This window comes from Podarcis bocagei (genome assembly GCF_964188305.1).
Source record: "Podarcis bocagei genome assembly, chromosome: 8".
NCBI lineage: Eukaryota > Metazoa > Chordata > Lepidosauria > Squamata > Lacertidae > Podarcis > Podarcis bocagei.
Window position 1 is genome coordinate 65,819,067 of NC_138133.1, and position 16,589 is coordinate 65,835,655.

At 41.8% G+C, this 16,589-nt stretch overlaps 1 protein-coding gene across 9 annotated transcripts in view; it reads right to left on the minus strand.

Annotated features, from left to right (window-relative positions):
* The window catches only part of RUNX1T1 (RUNX1 partner transcriptional co-repressor 1), a 152,874-nt gene that overhangs the window by 32,894 nt on the left and 103,391 nt on the right, over nucleotides 1-16,589 (minus strand). For 8 of the 9 annotated variants that reach the window (XM_081204677.1, XM_081204679.1, XM_081204673.1 and 5 more), the window contains 4 exons: nucleotides 15,620-15,801; nucleotides 3,865-4,115; nucleotides 1,403-1,488; nucleotides 168-363 (listed from right to left, as the gene is read on the minus strand). In XM_081204677.1, coding sequence (XP_081060803.1) covers nucleotides 168-363; nucleotides 1,403-1,488; nucleotides 3,865-4,115; nucleotides 15,620-15,801 — 715 coding nt within the window. The remainder of the gene's footprint in view (nucleotides 1-167; nucleotides 364-1,402; nucleotides 1,489-3,864; nucleotides 4,116-15,619; nucleotides 15,802-16,589) is intronic. The other variant, XM_081204676.1, reaches the window with a different exon arrangement.

Consider the following 16,589-nt stretch of genomic DNA (forward strand, 5'->3'; position numbering starts at 1 on the left):
GGTTGGACAGTGTTCTTGAAGCTACCAGCATGAGTTTGACCAAACTGCGGGAGGCAGTGGAAGACAGGAGTGCCTGGCGTGCTCTGGTCCATAGGGTCACAAAGAGTCGGACATGACTAAACGACTAAACAACAACAACAAGTTTCCATTTAATGCAGATACAGTACCTAAAGGGACGGGATCTGGATTCACTGGACTCTGCTGCCTGGAGTGATTGCTACCACTGCCTTTTTTTAAATCCTCTGCATCGCTGTACCGCCGTATCCAGTAATTAAGTTCCTCCCGGTCAGCTTCTTGACATCGCCGTAGCACAGTGAGAGATCGCCTTGTTTTTTCCACCATGTCCATGATGCAGTTTAAAAGCTGGAAGTCAGAAAGGAAAAGGTGTCAGAAAGGAAATGATAAAGCTTCACACCACACCCATTCCATGAGTGGGGATTTGAACCTGGAACTCGGACTTGACACGACACCATACTTGTTTTTACTGTCTAATCATATTTTATGTTTATTCAGTCACAGTGCTGAGAACTCTTTCCTTGTTCAAATAACTAGCAGGTTTTGAAGGAACAGTTCTGGAGGGCACCCAATATACAATTCCTTAGGGGACATACAAATATCCTGCTCTGATTTCATGTTGCACTGCTGGCATGGGAGCTGCCATGGTGGAACTTCTTCCCATGCCACTATGTGATGAATGAAGCCCAGAGCCATCTGGGAGCCACCCATTCTGTGAGTCTATTGCATGCTGCAATTGCCCTAGTTTTCACTGTTGGTGTCAGTACAGGGAGCAGCCTCACAATGGGTTTCACTAAAGGGGCCGAGTACTTCTTACGTTACGTCAGCAGTGTGGGAAGAAGCAATGTAACATGGGAAGAAGGCCATAACAGAGACAACTTCCATATTATTCTTAGGTTAAGCAGAAATGGCTAGGTAAGTAGCATAGTGAACATAAAAATGAATACAACAACCATAATTTACACAGTACATTCCCCGTTTGTGGAATGCTTTCCCCAGGGAGAACATCTATCTTCATCTTTTAGGTGCCAAGCAAAAAGATTCCTCTCCTCCCAGGCCTTGACCAAGCTTACTTAGTGAATTCAAATCCGAGAAGACCTTTCAACTGGCCCTTTCCAAGTCATAAACTTTGTCCGTGTGCTCATTACTTCATGTATGTGACAAACTGAACGGCCTAACCTTTGGTTACCTACAGGAGGAAATAGATGGCATACAAAAGAAATCCTCCAAGCCACAAGTATATATGGATCAAGGAGCAAGTTTCTCTTGTGCTGTTTGGGGAGCCCTGAATAATTTAAATAGTACTCATTTCATAATGCTTATTACTTTGAGACTGCAATCTACTTATACATCTATTGAGACACAAAAATGCACAGGTATTTCTTACATGGTCGAGGTGTTTCCATTCTTCTGCCCATTCTCTGTCTGTTAGCCTATGATCAATCATTTCTTCTTGACGCGTGCCATGCAACCCTGCCAAAAACAAGCAACCCCCCAATGAAATATTAATAACATACAAGAGTCAACTAGCAATAATTTAATTTTCCACGTATACCCATAAATTATAGGCATTCACAACACTGCCTGGTTATGAGGAACAACCATTACACAACACACCAATCAGATACACTAGCATCAAGCAAATGAAAGAGGCCTTCTAAATCACAGGGCCTGAGGTATAATAAGACCTTCTAAGTCCCCAACAGCAGTTCTGGAGAAGTAGATAGTCAATAAAAAAAAGACACAAAAAATACAGGCTTGCCCCATTGATCCTCAGTATTATGAGATCAATAAGGAGGAGAGAACATTGCTAGACAGTGATAAGTGGAACACGAGCAGGCATATCACATTCTAGTCCAATCAATAAACAGAAATAAGGATGGGGGCAAAGAAAATTCATTCATTCGTTTATTTAAAACACATTCAGACTGCTCCCTCATGCTCAAAGCAGCTGACATCATATAATAAAAGGCATCCAATGAAAGAAAACTACCCCTCCCAATTGGGTGAAACATACAAAGCCCTCTGTGATACATCAACTGTGCAAAAAAGCAGATAAAGGCAAGGATCTCCTCGTGTAACAGGCCAAGCATTCCAAAGTTTAGGGGCCATGGTGGTAAAGACCCTGCTAATGGTAGTCATTAGATTGATGACAGCCATCAGCAGGGTCTTTACCACTGCTGCAGTGACAACCCACAGAGAAGGGCTTGATTGTCCAATCACGACTGGCACACTGGCTAATATAGGGAGGGGCAGTCTCTCAGATAGGTGGGTCCCTTGCTATGCGCCAGAAAACTGGCCTTGAATGTGGCTCTGGCTATAGTGCCATTTTGCCACAGTGTATGGGACACTGTGCATTAGATCTGGATACCAAGGAGTGCAAGTTTTGTTCTGCTCACCAAGATGCCTAACCCCACCACAACAGCTCCCCACACCCTATTCAGGATGGTCTCTTTGCCCACCAGAAAGAGTTTTTGAGGGGAATGGGAGATGGAAGGGACAGGAAAGTCCCCTTGCAAGAGCTTCCTTCTACTAACGGGTGGTGCTGTGGTCTAAACCACTGAGAATTTGCTTTGCCGATCAGAAGGTCGGTGGTTCGAATCCCTGCGACGGGGTGAACTCCCGTTGCTTGGTCCCTGCTCCTGCCAACCTAGCAGTTTGAAAGCACGTCAAAGTGCAAGTAGATAAATAGGTACCATTCCAGCAGGAAGGTAAATGGCGTTTCTGTGCACTGCTCTGGTTTTGCCAGAAGTGGCTTAGTCATGCTGGCCACATGACCCGGAAAAACTGTCTGCGGACAAACGCTGGCTCCCTCGGCCAGTAAAGCGAGATGAGCGCCACAACCCCAGAGTCGTTCGCGACTGGACTTAACTGTCAGGCGTCTTTTACCTTTACCTTTAAGGTAGTCTTACTGCTGCAATGCTTAAAACTGAAAGAAAGGGTCTATATCTGCTGGCCTCTGTTCCACCTGAAGGAGTTATTTCAGGAAAGGACAGAGCTCAATGATGGAGCACATTTAATCTCTGGTATCTACAGGTAAAGCTAGGGAAAAACCTTGTCTGAAATTCTAGAGAGGTGCTGCCAGTCAATAATAAACTAGGTGGATAAATGGTCCAACTCAGGATAAGATTGCTTCATATGCTTATTCCACCACTATCCAGTTTCTAGACCCGAGATAAATCCTCCAGCACTGATTGTGACTTGGTCTCTTTCTAGAACACGTTGGCATTCAACATATGATCTGCTCCAAAAACATAAAATAAAAACCCAACTGAAACAATGATTCTATAACTAAAACAATGGCATTAAATGGAAGTGAGTGGCAAGAGGGCATCTCAACTTTCAATAGTTTATGGAAGTCAATACAGTCTTAGGGCACAAATTCCTGGGAATTCCACTGCAAATTGATGTGGAATTAAATGGAAGGCATACAAAAAAAGCATATATATTGTTTTGTCTAACTTCCTTTTATTTCAACGGGCCATGAAAGATGCATCTACCGGGGGGGGGGACACCCCATAAGAATAAAATAAACATTTCTATGCCTTTCTGAACCCGCATTTTCTTTTAATCAAATATATTTTTATTTATTAAACATTTGTGATTTCTGGCCATCCCAGAAACAGGAATGTAGAAAAGGCAGAGCAGGTCTAAACTCCGCATTCTTACTTTCTAACTCTGCAGGGGCGGAGAACAGGGCAATTCACCGGAGAGATTGTCTCCCCTACCCATCTTCAGACATGCGCTGCGATAAATTCAAGGACTGTATTATACATTTCTCTACTCATAAAAGAGCAACTGAAGTTTGATGCCTATGCAGAGCAAACCAAGAGGAAGAGCTTTGCTTACCCATAGGTCTGTTTCTGTCCCTGAGGTCCCTGTGGTTGGGGTGTCTGTATGAGTCCCTGTAGTGGTGGGCGATGGCCATATCATCCAAACGGTAATGCTGAGGTGGAGGCGGAGTGGGGTGAGGCAGACCATTGGGCTGGTAAGACAAACCATTATTTGGACTGTACCGCTGGCCTGGGCTAATAGTGCAGGGCCGCTTGCTTGGATGCTCTGAGTGCAAAGGCTCTCTGTCAAAGCCATTTTCTTTGGTTCTAAAGAAGAAAAGGGGCAACACGTTTTGTGAAAGAGTTACAATCATACCTCGGGTTACAGACGCTTCAGGTTGCGTTTTTTTGGGTTACGGATCCGCCGAAACCCGGAAGCATTGGAGCGCGTTACTTCCGGGTTTCAGTGGTCACGCATGCACAGAAGAGCTAAATTGCGCTTTGCTCATGCACAGAAGCGCCAAATTGCAAACTGCACATGCGCAGACGCGCCGCTGGGGGGTGCGAACATGCATCCTGCACAGATCACGTTCACAACCCAAGTGTCCACTGTATTTCCTCCCTACAGGGAAGGTGAGTGTAACTTTCATAGCATATACAGTAGATGAAATACATTTATTCATCGTGGACATTTATTTCAGACTCCACTAAAAGGTGGGCAAACACCTTTATTCCAGCTTGTACCCTGCTTTGCTTTAAAGCTGAGCAATAGCCACATTCATAAACTGGTAGAAATCCTTTCTTCATGCCAGCATCTTACAATTTACTAGAGTCACTTTTTTCTTCTATTGCCCAATGCATGGGCACATAGCCAAGAATATTTGGCTCATTTGTGACTTTGCTTCATGATAACGTTGTCATGATCTCCTATCGGAGAATGATCATTGCTACTATTTTTTTTTTTTTACAGTCTTTCTTGGACTCTATAGATAAAAATCTCTTTCAGACTTAGAGAGTTATTGACAAGGGTTTAAATCCTCCAAAAACTGTGCCATCAGGAAGAGTACTATCAAGTGCCATAACATTAAAAGTGTTGGTATTTTTAAAAACATTCATAAGAGTGAAAGATCAGTTCTTTAAACATATACCAAACCTTAAATGAAAACTGAGAATTCTGTGAATTTTTTCCCAGAGAGAAATATAATAGAAATAGAAACACTTTATTTGAATTGCATACTACTGATAAAATGCAGCAATATCTTTTACAGAATTATGAAAGCTCTCAAATAAACAGCATGCAGACATTTCTAGAGGAAAACAATTATGATAGCCTAATAATAATAATAATAATAATATTGCATGGGGAATATCATTAGTTCTCTACCAACCGTAACACATTCCCATATTTGCATTTCAGAGATTTTGCAGATGCATTTTGGAAGCCCCATATATAATGGCTGTTCTTAAACTGTTTGTATAGTAGCAACTACAGCACAGGTGGGGGGGGAGGGAAACCCACTGCTGTTGATATGACTACAACTTTTCCTACATGGGTCATGATAGGCGGAAAAAGTAAAAGCACAGGGTTGAAAGGAAACCATGTCATAAAATGTTTATACAACAGTACTTTTAAAATGGTCATGCTGCTTTCTGAAATTGGATCCTTTCAAACAAAACGATTGCTGCCATCCTACTGCACATACTGCTATGCTACTTGGAGAACTTTCTGTGCTTTTCCCTCTTCTCATTGTATTAAGTTGCTATTACCCAGGGAGTGGTGGACAATTCTACCTTTGATATGCCTGTCGACACTAGCAGAAATGAAAGCTTTACCTTTGAAAGAAAAGAAACCCCCCACATGCTTTTGTGATAAGAGGATATCATGTAGCTAAGATTGTGCATTTGATTGGCCCAACTTAGACTGATGGAACTAGATTGCAATGGACTGAAAAATCTGCATTGCAGATAACAAACTGTTTACAAAACGTAAGGATAATAAGCATTTTTTTAAATGCTTTATTTATTGTTCTGGCTTACAAGTAGCAGAAGGTACCCAAATCTTAACTTTCATCTATGCAGATTTTTTTGTGGAACCTGGAAGCTTTCCCATTTCTATACAAACCTATAAATAAACTATACAAACCAATAAAAACACCACTTCAATTAACATACATTGGATGCATCTGATTTTGTTATACTCAGAGCAAACCTGCAGAAATAATACCACTGACCTGGGTTTCCAGGTGGGCAGCCTTTACCACGTGGCACAGCCACGGCACGGCTCTGGAACCGCATGGTGGGGCAGTGGGGGAAGAGATGCTTTGTGTTTCCCCTTCCCGGCCATGCTGGGATGCCAGCTGGATCCTGTCCCATGGACCTATCAGGCCACTGGGGGGAGAAGATGAAGATACTCCCACTGTTTTTCAGGGGGTGGCCTGCTGTGGGTTGCCCTCTTGGATGATCACTGCAGGATTCACCAAACACCCATCCAGGAGGTGAACGGGCAGGATGAACGGGCCCTTCCTATGGTTTATTGGCCACCATATTTAGGCCCAGGAGGAATTCGCCTACCTCATAGCAACTGTCACAACTCTGGCAGATAAGACATTGGGTTGGATCCTTAATTGAGCAGGTACCCCATTAAAGGGGTCTAGGAGGGGTGACTCTGTCCGGGAGCACATCGGGAGCCAATGGGCCAAAACACCTCTCCCAATACTGACTCTGGGCAAGGTCACGGCACCTGGTGCATGTCAGGGGCAGCTCCCCAATTCAGGGCTTACCTCAGTTGGTTTATCAACCAGCAGGTAGGCTGCTTGATATTAGAGTCATACCTAATGCCTTGGCCAAACCAACTAGAATCTGTAATCAATAGAGTTGTGACCTATTTCAACGCAAATACCAATCTCCTGTGTTTAGTTATACGGTCTGGCCTACAGCGCATGGCGAACATCCTGTATCCACACCAGCAAATGGAGTTATGCAAGTCATGACTAACTTGTCAATTGATTTCTGTAGGTTTTCCCTGACTATGACTTAGACAGGGGATGCAACTTCTATCCTTTGGAACCAACTTGCCCAAACCATTAAAAAAATTGTAATGTGGAAATGATTTATATGTGACCACTACTGAGACAATATTCTTAACACCTTGTCACGCACGACTTTTTTGAAAGGAGACCTATAATTAACAGGGATGCTGTGAAAGCTGTTATTTTTCATGCTTGAAGTGAAAATTGCATATTCACACGTGAATAAAAGTCTCAGGCAGGCTGCAGGGTTGGTGAATAAAACAAAAATGTGCAGGATGTTCTGCTGTTAATCTAAAGGTGATCAGCACTGGGGCTGTTGTGCCTTTGCAAGGAAAGCAACGCACCAGTTAAGCTTGGCTGTGACTTCCATCGCTGTCTCTGATGACCATCAAAAAGTGACTACTGTTCTTTTTTTATCTTGTAAGTAATTACAAGCTCCATAGTTAGGCTCAGTCTGCTAATAAGAAGGAAATTCATGCTGCCCATGCTCAGAGAAGCAAATAATAGTTGTCATGTGCCTGGGACCTAAAACTTGACTGGCAGTCAATTCTGTCCTCTGTTCTGCTTAACTGGAGGCATCAGGGATTGAACCTAGACCTTCTGCTTTCAAAACAAGTGTCCTATCACAAAGCACCCACAAGTTGCAGGGTACATTTCTGATTGGCTGAAGCAGAATGCAAGACCAAAGAACATCTCCATTACAGGAACATGAAAAATATGGTGGAGAGGATAGGGACAGCAGCCACTAATCCACATTTGATTTAGATCTGTAGGAAATGGATGAAATACCCCTCACAAACAATTAGCTTCCAAATTCAAGTGTAGTGGGTGTTCAGTAGACAGGAGGATGTATGGAGAATATATTTGAACTGTTATTATGGACAATTGCCAAGGTGACTGCTGTCCACCTATGGAGCTTGGGAAGGATTATTTAATTTCTCACTAGAAACTGAGCCTGAGTAATGCTACCTTATTCTTGTTGGCAAAATGCAAATAGAACAATAGCGTATTTTACAAGGTAATCAAATGGCGAATGAAGGTGCTTTTAAAATGTGCAACGGTGTGCAATTAACGACACAGGAATATCTTAACATTATGGAAATTGCACATCCACTTTTGTGGATAAGTGTTCTGAGCACACAATGTTCTGGAAGAAAGACAAATGTATGTTGACAATAAGGCAAGTGAAAAAAAAGAATTTGAGAACTGCTGAAAACAACACAACAATAATTGTTCTTATTGCCAAAACCAACAATCAAAAAAAGGTCAGAAGCAGGAAATTAGTCAGTGAGGCAGTTGGAGCATTACAGGATAAAAGAGTTTCTGCCAAAGGTGTACAGGGAAATTGCAGAGAGGCTGAAAGGAATTTGTGCTTGTCTTTGCTGCAAAAGATGTAGGTAACCTATGCTTAGGCTGACTTTTTTGAGGAGATAGTCTGAAGGACTGAGACAAATAGAGATGATCTTCTAAGGCTTACTGGCAACTAAAAAGAACAAATTGCCAGGACCAGATGGCATCCGCCCAAGAGAACAAATCAAATATGAAACTGCTGATCTTCTAACAAAAATATGTAACTTGCCTCTAAAATTGGCTTCCATACTAGCAATGTAAATAGGTGTTACATTGGAAAGTAGCCAATGTAACACCTGTTTTTTAAAGGAATCCGGGAAATTACAGGCCAGTTAGCTTAATGTTAACATCTTTATGGGTAGATTAGAGAAGCACATTATTAAAGATAAATATTATCAACACATTATTAAAGATTCTGTCATATCAAGCATGTAGGAGAACATGTCTAAAGAAGAATCAGCATGGCTTCTGCAAAGGGAAGTCCTGCTTCTCTAAACCTTAGAGCTCTCTGAGAGTGTCAACAGTATGTCGGTCTCACAGACACTGTAATCTTGGATTTCAGAAAGATTTTTTGTCTCGTTCAACTTAGCAGGACTGGTTATTGCAAACAGGAATAAATGAACAATTCTCAAAGTGGAGGGAAGAAAGAAGCTGTACTGGAACCTGTAGTTTTAAGTTGTTTATAAATGATATGCAATTAGGAGTGAACAATGAGGTGGCCAGGTTTGTTGATGGCACCAAATTGATGACACCCAAGCAGACTGTGAAGAACTTAAAAAGAAACACACCACACTGAGTGGATGGCCAGTTTATTTACACCCCCCAGAATGGGGCTGGGTGGAGTAGCATTCCAGTCCTTGAACTAATTTTGGGCCAAATTTTGTACCCAATTGAAATGGAAGATCTTGGGGGAAAGCACAACCAACTGGAAACTGAAGAAAGGAAACTGGATAAACACTCTTGCTAACCTCTGCCATCTTCCACATTGCTGGTGCAAACCCAGCAGGGATTTGTTTTTGCTTATTTCTCTGCCTTCAGTTCTCCCTGGGTTAGGCATAAATATATCCACAGCACAATGCTATGCATGTCTCCTAAGAAGTAAGTCTCATTAAGTGCAATTGAACTTACTGACAATTACGTAGGTACAAGATTCCAGCCTCAGGTCACAAAATTCAGTAAATGAATCCCAAATATCCATAAAGCTGCCTCATCTTTGACATCTTTCCTTTGTTCTTATAAAGCAAGGCGATTTAACCAATCACACGCACATTGTTGCTATTCATTATGCTGTATCTGGAAAGTTAGGTAATTAATATATACTAGTTAGGGGCTAGTTATATATGTATCAATTTCACTATATTCTTTACATATGTATTCTTTACATATAAGTTCCTTGTCACGAGACAGAATAAAAAGCATTGGATCAAATGTGATGGAAAAGTCATTGTGCCACTTCCCGAAATAGAGTAGAAGTCGGGGGGGGGAGTCATTTATAGAGTGAGGAGAGCATTTTTCATCTGGCATGCTATGCAGTTATAAAAAAGAAATATATGTACATATATGTGTGTGAGTGTGTTGTCTCCTCAGGTGTCACTCTCTTCTCTCATTCAATGACTGATGGCTCCCAGTATTATTGCAGAAACAGATTGATCTTTTTAATGAGCTAGTTTAATAGACTCCAAAATCTCACTGTGGCTGCTCATCCGTATCAGACCATATGCACCAAGAAAACATTCAGGGAAACACAGAGCTCTGTTGGCAGGCTGCTCCTACAGTAGACCGGGGTATATATAATATTTAAGTTACTAAATTATAGTATATTATATTAATTGTATTATATGTTTTTTCCTGGTTGTCCACAAACCTTTATGGTAAGAGTGGGTACATGCACAAGGCAGGAACAAGGAATATTGCACCTTTTTTCAGCCTTCATTGAACAGGCTTCACACCAAGGAAGGGTGAAGGGTGGGATTTATTAGCTTTATTTTAACTAATTTCTACCCCACCTGCTCAATTTTTAAAGTGGGGGGGGCATTTCTCACTAGCAACTTAAAATCAATAAAAATTATAATGTCTAAATGCAAGTATTTCATCTAAATACAATATTGGATAGTAACAATTTCCAAATCCACCAAAGTCGCAAAAATTGGCTAAGACCAAGAACAGCAAGCAGAATTAAGCTTTACCCCTTCAAATCGTTTGTTCTCTTTAATTTATGAGTCGCTGTCCACATGCATCTCAAGGAAATATACAAATGTATCATAAAAACAACTTGATGGCATTAAACGGCTTTCAATAGGCCAAGTCTCCACACTTCAATAGGAGCAGCTGTCTGCAAGAATGTGTCACTATCGAAAAGGTCCTGTTTCCTACACAATAGCAGGACTTATTGAAAGATCTTTATACCTGTAAAGGCTCATCTGGGAGAAGTTTCTCTTCAAAATATCCTGGACCCAGAATGAATGGAACAACATGCAATTTAGCTTACACGGAGATGGTAGTCTTTCGGCAACTTGAATATACTTCTCAGCTTTTCTGCCTAGCTGTAGTTAGGCTTTGCAGGTTTTGAAGCACTACAGAACCTGTAAAACCTGTTTGAGCTGAGACAGTAGGAGGAAGAGAAGGATATCAAGTATATACACTGCAGCATCAGACTTATGCAGCCTGCCATCTTTAAAATACCTCTTCAGCTTGGTGAAAATCATAAACACAGGCTTGGATAGAGTGGTTTGTTTCTGTTAGGGGAAATTCTTCATGGCAGTACTATTTATAGCCTAGTAGAAAAGCACTGCGTGAGAAATCGAGAGTCATTCTGTCTCTGCAAACCCTTGTGCAATGCTATGCACGAGCTCTTTCCAAAATCTCTTTATGGCTCACTAAACTTCATATTTGGCAGCCTGTAACTTCCTTATTCAGGGATGCGGGTGGCACTGTGGGTTAAACTACAGAGCCTAGGACTTGCCAATCAGAAGGTCATTGGTTCGAATACCCATGAGGGGGTGAGCTCCCATTGCTCGGTCCCTGCTCCTACCAACCTAGCAGTTCAAAAGCACGTCAAAGTGCAAGTAGATAAATAGGTACCGCTCCGGCGGGAAGGTAAATGGCGTTTCCGTGCGCTGCTCTGGTTCACCAGAAGTGGCTTAGTCATGCTGGCCACATGACCCGGAAGCTGTATGCTGGCTCCCTCGGCCAATAAAGCAAGATGAGCGCCGCAACCCCAGAGTTGGTCACGACTGGACCTAATGGTCAGCAGTCCCTTTACTAACTGCCTTATTCACCAGGTTTTTCATGCTGCAACAAAACTTTAATTAGGGATGAGGGAGAAATTTGGTTCGGTTGGCATTCACACCTCCCAAAACAAGATGTGAACCAAAATGCAGCTATTTAAAACGTGCACTTCTCTGAATTTTGTGATACAGTTCTCCAACCAAATAGAAATACAAATATTAGGGGAAAGTGAGGACTTATTAGTGAAAAATATGCAAAATACATTATATTAGGGGGAAATGCTTTCAAAAATTGTATGGTAGGCAAAATTGCACATGAAAAGGTTTATGTTAGGGGGAAAGTGTACTAGAATTTTCATTAGGATATTCTATTCTATTCTATTTTTTTGCAGATTGATGCAGAAACATGGATATCTCAAATGTAAGTCTGGAAAAATGTGAAACAGGTACCAAAACTGACGGATTTGCCTAACCCTAAACCCCAAAGCACTATAGTGCTTCAATACAAGAAGTGTTCTGATAGCACTTGTGCAAGAGTTCAAGAAATGATGATAATACATTTTATCTTTCCAATCTTTGGATCCAAGTCACTGTAGACTTCCAGTGCTGCCACCAATGGTAGATATTAAAAAAAAACTTCCCAGTACCTGACATTCTCTTCCGGGTTTATTTTATGACACAGCCTCTAACAAGACTAGCAGATCTCAAACACCAGGTTACCATTGTGAACAGATATTCTAACACCAACATGCATGTTTTTAGAAACTGTAGTATTTCCAGACTTAAGCACAGAGTTAGAAATCAAACTGAAATTTATGTTGCTTGCCTAAACAAGGATAAACACATTATGGAAAATGCATAACAATGGGAAAAGTTGGGCAGTGACACAGAAATCAGTGAACAATTTCAATGCCATAATTTAAATTTGCCAAAAGATTATCACAACACCTTTTGTTCAGTAAGATTGATTGATTGATTGATCAATCTAACTAACTAACTAACTAACTAACTAACTAACTAACTAACTATATTTATATACTCCTAGATTGTAATGAAACCTCAAAGAAGTTAGCTATGTTTTGCCCTGCAAGGATGGTTTCATATGGTTGACTAATTTGGATTCTCAAATTGCAAGATAAGTCTATGGAATAAATATTGTGACATCTTGGGCCATGTCATGACCTAATTGACTTTGGATCCAGTTGGGTGAGAATTCTCCCTGCTTCTTTTATTCAAGTATTCAAGTAATCTTGGTGTGCTGTAACATCCGGAGTTGACTATCCAGAAGACAATGGCAGTGTAATGTCTAATATTTAAATGGATCATCTATACTGAACTCAGCTTAAAAGGTGAGCACCAACAATTAAATTACTTATAATTGCTGTTGATTAAATAAAAGCAGTTTCCCTTCTAGCTATTCCAGGAGCCTGTGCCAAACATTGCTCAGATATCTGAACTTCATTTCCTTCTCTTTTGATTTATGCTTGTTCAGAAGGAGTCATAGGACAGTGCTTTTAAAAATCATGAGGAGTAAACTGTGGTCGCTAAAAATAAGCCGGAAAGTGGAAACTAACTACTAGTCGTAAGAACAAGGAAAATTGAAAGCATAAGGGGAAACATTGTGGCTTATCCTTAAAGTCATCTAGAGCCAAGAAATCAAATGCAATCTTCTATAGATAAAAATAAAATAAAAATACGAGGGCCTGATCCAGTCCACTGAAGGCACAATAGTTTACACAGAATTCTGGTAGGCTCTCTTATTACTAGTATTATTATTTAATTAAATTTATATACCAGCCTTCATCCGAGGACCATAGGGTGGTTTACAATATAAAACCACAAAATACATGCTATAGTTACAAACAAAACTATAGCTCTCCACAGTTTAAAAAGGCATACAAAGATTGTTTAATTAGTCAAGAAGAGGGATTGTTTTTCCTGGTGCCTAAAGTTATATAAAGAAGGCACCAGGTGAGCCTTCTTGGGGAGAGGATTCCACAAGCGGGGATCCACAGCAGAAAAAGCCTGCTTTCGTGTTGACACCTTCCAGACCCCTCATGGAGGAGGCACACGAAGAAGGACCCAGGGTCTGGGTCGACTCATTTGGGGAGAGAGAGTCCTTGAGTATTGTTTTCCCTTTACCACGTTTACACGCAGGCAGTGCTGGGGCATGTTAGGGGGAGCAACTACAGCATCCCTATATAGCATTCCTGTTCAGCTCAGTGAAAATTATATGTGAGCCAGGGAGCCGGAGTGGGATATAGATGGCTGGAAAACAGCTCTTTAAACCAGAATATAAACCATCTCTCCCTCTCCTGGCCTATACTGAATGTTTTCTTAAGACAAAAACACGAAACAGAGACAGTGACAGTCATATCTGGAATCCAAATGATCTGCTAGCCACTTTAAATGTGCATGCAACAAGCCAAACAAACCCGTGAACAGAGCTCCATTATAATCCTAATTATTTAGGGGCAAATTGTGCCTTCAGGCTTATCATGAAAAAGCAGAGTTCTCCACTGATTACTGATAATGGAACATTCTGTTGCATTCAAGCATAACTTAGTTAATTTATTTTAACTTGATTTTTATCCTGCCCTCTTCCAACTATAAAAACCAACTACATTTCTATCAAAATAAAAAGCCCAGCATTCTGCAACAAACTCTGTCAATAAATTCACCCCGCCTCAGTGCAATGGGATGTCACCAGAGCACTCGCAGATGCGACTAAATACAGAACAGCAGATGCGATTGTATCAAATATGCTACAGGGCATTCAGTTGGACAAAATCTGCAGGTCCAAATGAGTTGTTTTGTGCTCTGTGGCTCAAACACTGGCTTCACCTTGTGTGCAAGTTCTTGGACAAGTTTCATCTTTTTTGAAATGAGTATCTGGTTTGCAGCAGAAAGCAGTGTGATCAAAAGAGTGGCTACTAATACAGAGTGGAAGCCTGGAATCTGGATGATGTCATCAGTTGCTACGGACCAGAAGACTCTGTAGACCAACAGAGGACCTGCCTTAGTGGGATGGCATTGGTACCATCAGCCCTCCTGAGACCATCTGTAGTAATTTCTTCTCCCACCCTGTGGTGCTAAGAGCCAGGAACCTGACCACTACAAAAAACCACTACAATATCTATCCTCTTCATAACCTGAATGGTCAAACCTGCCATACAGAATTGGCTTTGTTGTGCAGAATAGATTGCCATAGGAGCTAACCGTTGCAGACCCTTCCAGAAAAAGACAGGCTTTTGGGAAACGAGTTCAGCTTCCCGCTCCCTCCACCCAGGGAGGGACTGTGCTAATCTTGTGACTGTGTGAAAGATGGAACAGTTCAGACTGGGACTACAAAAGACCCATGGAGAGCTGAGTTGCTCTCTGGAAGGATCCTAACGAAGGAGCAGTATCTGCTGCAAATGTGTTACTGCTGCAAATCTCCATTTTCTGCTCAGCTTATATACAAATATTACAAACACCATAGGCTTCCTATGAAATCTTTCCAAAGGAAACTGAATCCTGCATGAGTGCTATACCTCTGAAATTTCTCACTGCTTAGAAGTAGAGTGTACATGTGTGGCAATAAACAAACATAACCATTGCATTTAAAAAGGTCCCAGGAGAGTTTCTGGTACTTTGGATTGAAAGGTCTCAGACATTACAGAAAGATGTTAGCCTGAGATCCCAAAAAGTCTCCCCTGGCCCAATACTGTGACTCAGAACAAGAAGGCTTTTGTTGTTGTTTTTTGTCTCTCTTTTACAGATCATCTTTTACCCACAGAATCAGCTCAACTTCTTTGGTTCCTGAGAAGGACAAAATGGCGCTCTTCCCTTGCGCAGACAAGCTGACATGGCTAGCAGCTGACATTGATCCTGTGACAACATTCGCCACTACACCTGAGGAGAGCAACCTAGCTTAAGGGCCACAGCTATGTGACACACAGCTCTGTCCCCCAATAGGCATTGCTCCCACTGTCTGAGACTTCATTCTGCCCAACCCTATAGAGTCAGCACTCATATATTCATATAACACTCAAAGGGATATCTTGACCCACTGAAAGTTATTTACGCCACTTAAATAAAGCAGGGACCTCTTTTCAGTGTGCTGGGATACTGGTCAAGGACTAATGATTACTCAACATTCTGATGCAACAGGCAAAGTGGACCTCGCAAAGCTCAGCATGCACCTTTCCGTTACAACGTCAAAGAAGCCCTCCGAAACGTTTACCTGTCTGGAGTTCGCCTCTTCCCGTTTTCGTTCACATCGAGAAGCAGCTCTGAGGAGTCAACAGGTGAGGTGGTGCTGGCATCCAGAAGCAGCTGCTCATGCTGAGCGAGGTACTGGGCGGGGTTCTGCTTGGCCAACCTTGCGCAGTGCAGGAGCTCCCGCTGTAGCAGGGGCAGATTGGCCTGAAAGATCAGAGGAGCAGCATCACAACATACACCCCCATTAGAAAGCACCCCCTTAGCCTCACAAGCACAAAGATACATGTACACACACACACACAGTTCAGCTGTAATGCATGTGTGTGCATTTAATCTTTCATAAACATTATTCATCTTTTGCTTCAATCCTCAACATTTGTACCAGTATTTTTACCTGCAAGCTCAGAATACCTTCAGTATACCACCCCCATCGTTCTGCCTGGACACTGAGGTCCAGCGCTGAGGGCCTTCTGGCGGTTCCCTCACTGCGAAGCTACAGGGAAGTTTTTAATGTGTGACATTTTAATGTATTTTTAATCTTTGTTGGAAGCCGCCCAGAGTGGCTGGGGAAGCCCAGCCAGATGGGCAGGGTACAAATAATAAATTATTATTATTATGATTATTATGATTATGCCACAGCTAGAAAATCGGTTGGGTAAAACAGAAAGGGTTTACTTCCCAGTAGGTTAACACTGGACTGTTGGTATCTAGAAGCCCACTGAAAACAGGGCTTCTTTAGCGAAGCAGGGCTAGGATGCGAGCAACAACAACAAATCTCCTCTGTGACCATCTGGCCCTTCTCCAGCTGCTATGTACCGCTTCAGGCATAAATAGGTTAAAGCACTGAAAGGTTTTTTTATTTTAAAAAATTGCAGCATTCTCAAGGGATGTGGATGTCTCTCCCTTTGAGGTTTGCAGAAAGCGAGAGAGCACACTCACACATGCTTTCTAGCAATAAAACTTTCTTCCACATCTGAAAAGTCCTACAGCTG